The following is a 3,402-nucleotide window of genomic DNA, read 5'->3' as shown; positions in this document are numbered from 1 at the left end:
TCATTTGATTTTGTTGAATTATTAATATTTCAGAGTTCAAAAGGGACTGTTCAAAAAGTAAAAATGGTCATGTTTAATGAAAGAAATTTGTCACTGATTTAAGGTGCAGCGATTTTATAAAATGCTTGAAACATGCTGCCCCTTTGTGTCAACCATGAGTGTAATACAGGTGTGTGTGTGTGTGTGTGTGTGTGTGTGTGTGTGTGTGTGTGTGTGTGTGTGTGTGTGTGTGTGTGTGTGTGTGTGTTGTTTTGACTTGTTTCAGAGAAGCTCAAGTTTACCCCAACACCACAGCCCTCCCAGTGCCTGGAGCTGGATAATGAGATCACCATCCAGTGCTTAGCTAAAGGCAGAGAAAGTCCCACCATCCGTTGGACTAAAGCAGGTGTGCTCGAAGATCTCAGTACCCAACTCGTGTCAAAATGGAAAATTCAGCTGAAGACAGGACAGCGATGATAATAAACAAAATTGCCTCCATTTGTCCCAGTTCACTATCACTTAACAAGCTCTCAGGAAATGAAACAAGTAGCTCTCAGATATACATTTATGCACTCAACCTTACAAGCAAGGAATTGCAAGTCCTCCCCCATGCCTGTCGGGGTTTTCTCAATGTACTAGTCTTCTTCACAGATGAACAAGGAGATGCTTTTAAGTGTATATAAATCTAGCGATTGTGAACGATGCCTGAAATGCAGTCGTCTCTGACCAAATGAGCTTCATCAATTGTTTGCATTGCAGCTGTCGTATGAGTGAAAATGAAGACACATTCATTTGTTTTTGATGTCCCCTGTCTTCTGCCGCCCCCTGCAGACGGAGGAGACCTTCCACCCCATGTGGACCAGAAAAACGGCCAACTTCACTTCTCCAAAGTCACTCGCAGTGACGCTGGCAATTACACCTGCATCGCCTCCAACAGCCTCCAGGGGGAGATCAGAGCTTTGGTGTCCCTCACAGTGGCAGGTAAAATGCTCCTTCATTATTGTGCAAGCAGGGAGCTTGAAGAGAACTTGGCACGACCACATTAGTCACCACTCCTATGTTGCAAGTGGTTGTGGTTTCGAGTATATTTGAGGGTGCTTTCATGAGGAAACCTTCATTGATCGTTCTCAATCAGCGGCAACATTTACTGGCTCTTGGTGGTCTTTTTACAGCCTAGTAATGAATTACATTTGGCCACCAGAGTGTGACTGCGACCAACCACAGCTGCCACAGCCTTTTTAGTTTGTGCCCGCATGAGAACTAAGAGTAACTTAAGATAGTGTATTGTGTATGTGTGTGTGTCTGTGTCTTTTCATGTGCACTGTTAGTGTACATTCGCTTTAAAGTGGAGCCTGAGAATACGACAGTGTACCAGGGCCACACGGCAATACTACACTGCCAGGCCACCGGCAACCCTGAGCCTCATATCCACTGGATGGTGAAAGACAAGACGCTGGACATCAGTAAGAACAGAAGGTAACTACAATCAGCAATTTAGGAGAGCGACTTTAATCTTTGCATCTTTATAAGTCATGATGGATAATGTTTGGACATTCAGAAGGATCGACTTTCCTGATTACTTTCCTTTCGCAAAGTGATCTCATTTTATGGTCTCAAAATACACGTTAGTATTCAAACGTGGAACAATAATTACTGAGCAAAAACAATATAACGTTAATTTTAGTATAGAAAATGGCTAGTGCATTTTACACACTGTAGCTTTCATCAACGAACTGTATTAATTAATGCACAGTGCATCAAATGGGGGCTTTAATCTACATTCACTAATAAAATATCAAAACATTTAAAACATTTCGTAGAGGTCTTAATATATGGTCTTTGACATTCTTTAGTCAAAATAAACAAATGAAACACTGGTCAATAGCAAAGATGAATCAGAGAGGGCTTTATTTTTTTTCGAGCACTTCGGGTTTTCGAGAGATGTTCATGTTTGACCTATAAAATATTGCATAATATTGATTTTACCATATGTTGTAATTGATAGTTATGATGTTTCAGAAAAAAATAATCGACCTGTTGCTGAACCTAAGCTTTAATTCATAAATATTACTAAATATATTATGTTCTTGTTCTTCTTATTATTCTTAGTCTTATTATTGTTGTTGTTGTTGTGATTATGTGCTAGAGAAAAAATGAGGGTTGGAATCAGTACAAAAAAATCCTCGAGAAAAGTTGACTTGCATCCGTAATTAAAAAAAATTATTAAAATTGTGTTCACCAGCGAAATTAAAATACACTTAATACCCTGCGACATTGTTGTTCAAATCACAGCATTTTGAGGGACAGTTATGCTCATACAAATGCCGATTATAGCTTTCACTACCACGGTGATGGGGCAGAGCTAGTGCAGGCAACAAAGTGAGCGGCTACTCATCGTTGCCAATATCATGACTTTGTCCACTAGACTTAAAGGCTTCAAATCTTGAGTGACTTCTCTCCCAACTAGGGACTATTCAAAACAAAAGTGATGAGCAATAAATCTAGTGGCTTCTTGTGGTGTAACTGGGGACTTCTGAAGACAGTGAGACTCCCTCCAGAGAAAGATATGTTCACTACTTTGAGTCCAGCCTGCAAAAATAGAGCGTGTGTGAAACATTTTACCATACACAGTACACCCCACTATCCACTCGCTGTTTCAATACACCCATCTCCATTTTTAAAAAAAAATAGTTGATCTGAATGCAATGGATTGAAAGTTAACAGGATCCTTTAGAATGGTGCAAAAGATTGTTTCCTCAAAATTGTCATTCCATCTCTCAGGATCCAGAAGATGCCCAATGGTTCCCTTGTGATTGCAGACGTCACAACAGATAACACAGGCAGATATACTTGTGTGGCTGGAAACAGCTGCAGCATCCAAGACCGCGTGGCTCAGCTGTATGTCGTTGGTAAGTTGCGTATATATATACACACACACACACACACACACGCGCGCACACACGAACACAGTGGACACAAGGGACAACTCAGTAAGCCTTCCAAATACTCCTCCTGCCAACCACCTTGGCAGGTTAAACATCATGGCTACTTGTGTTCCACTACAGCTGTCAGTGGGGTGATGGAACTGGGCAGGTAGATCTAATACCGTTTTGTCTCTTGTATGTTGTCTGAAGCTTCAATATACAGTCACTCTTTCATTAAAACTGTCTGTTAGAGAAACGCAAATACAGTCACACTTCCCACTCCCAATTTCCACCAGATAAGAGGATAATGCTCCAGTATAGATTCTTAAGAGACAAATGGATTTAGATATTTTGCTCACATAAAATTAACGGAGATTGGCTACTCTGGGACTTCATTTATTTATTATTGATGTCTGCACCCCACAGATAAACCTGCCCAGACGCATGACGAGGACGAGGACAGAGCGCCCTACAAGATGATTCAAACTATCGGCCTGTC

General features: G+C 40.9%; 1 protein-coding gene across 1 annotated transcript in view; it reads left to right on the top strand.

Moving 5' to 3' along the window:
- The window catches only part of ptk7b (protein tyrosine kinase 7b), a 74,984-nt gene that overhangs the window by 59,569 nt on the left and 12,013 nt on the right, over positions 1–3,402 (top strand). The window contains exons 10-13 of the mRNA XM_019881922.1: positions 266–385; positions 811–960; positions 1,308–1,455; positions 2,761–2,888. Coding sequence (XP_019737481.1) covers positions 266–385; positions 811–960; positions 1,308–1,455; positions 2,761–2,888 — 546 coding nt within the window. The remainder of the gene's footprint in view (positions 1–265; positions 386–810; positions 961–1,307; positions 1,456–2,760; positions 2,889–3,402) is intronic.

The sequence above is a fragment of the Hippocampus comes genome, unplaced genomic scaffold (genome assembly GCF_001891065.2).
Source record: "Hippocampus comes isolate QL1 unplaced genomic scaffold, H_comes_QL1_v1.1 scaffold36, whole genome shotgun sequence".
Classification (NCBI taxonomy): Eukaryota; Metazoa; Chordata; class Actinopteri; order Syngnathiformes; family Syngnathidae; genus Hippocampus; species Hippocampus comes.
This window is presented reverse-complemented; position numbering and strand designations above follow the sequence as displayed.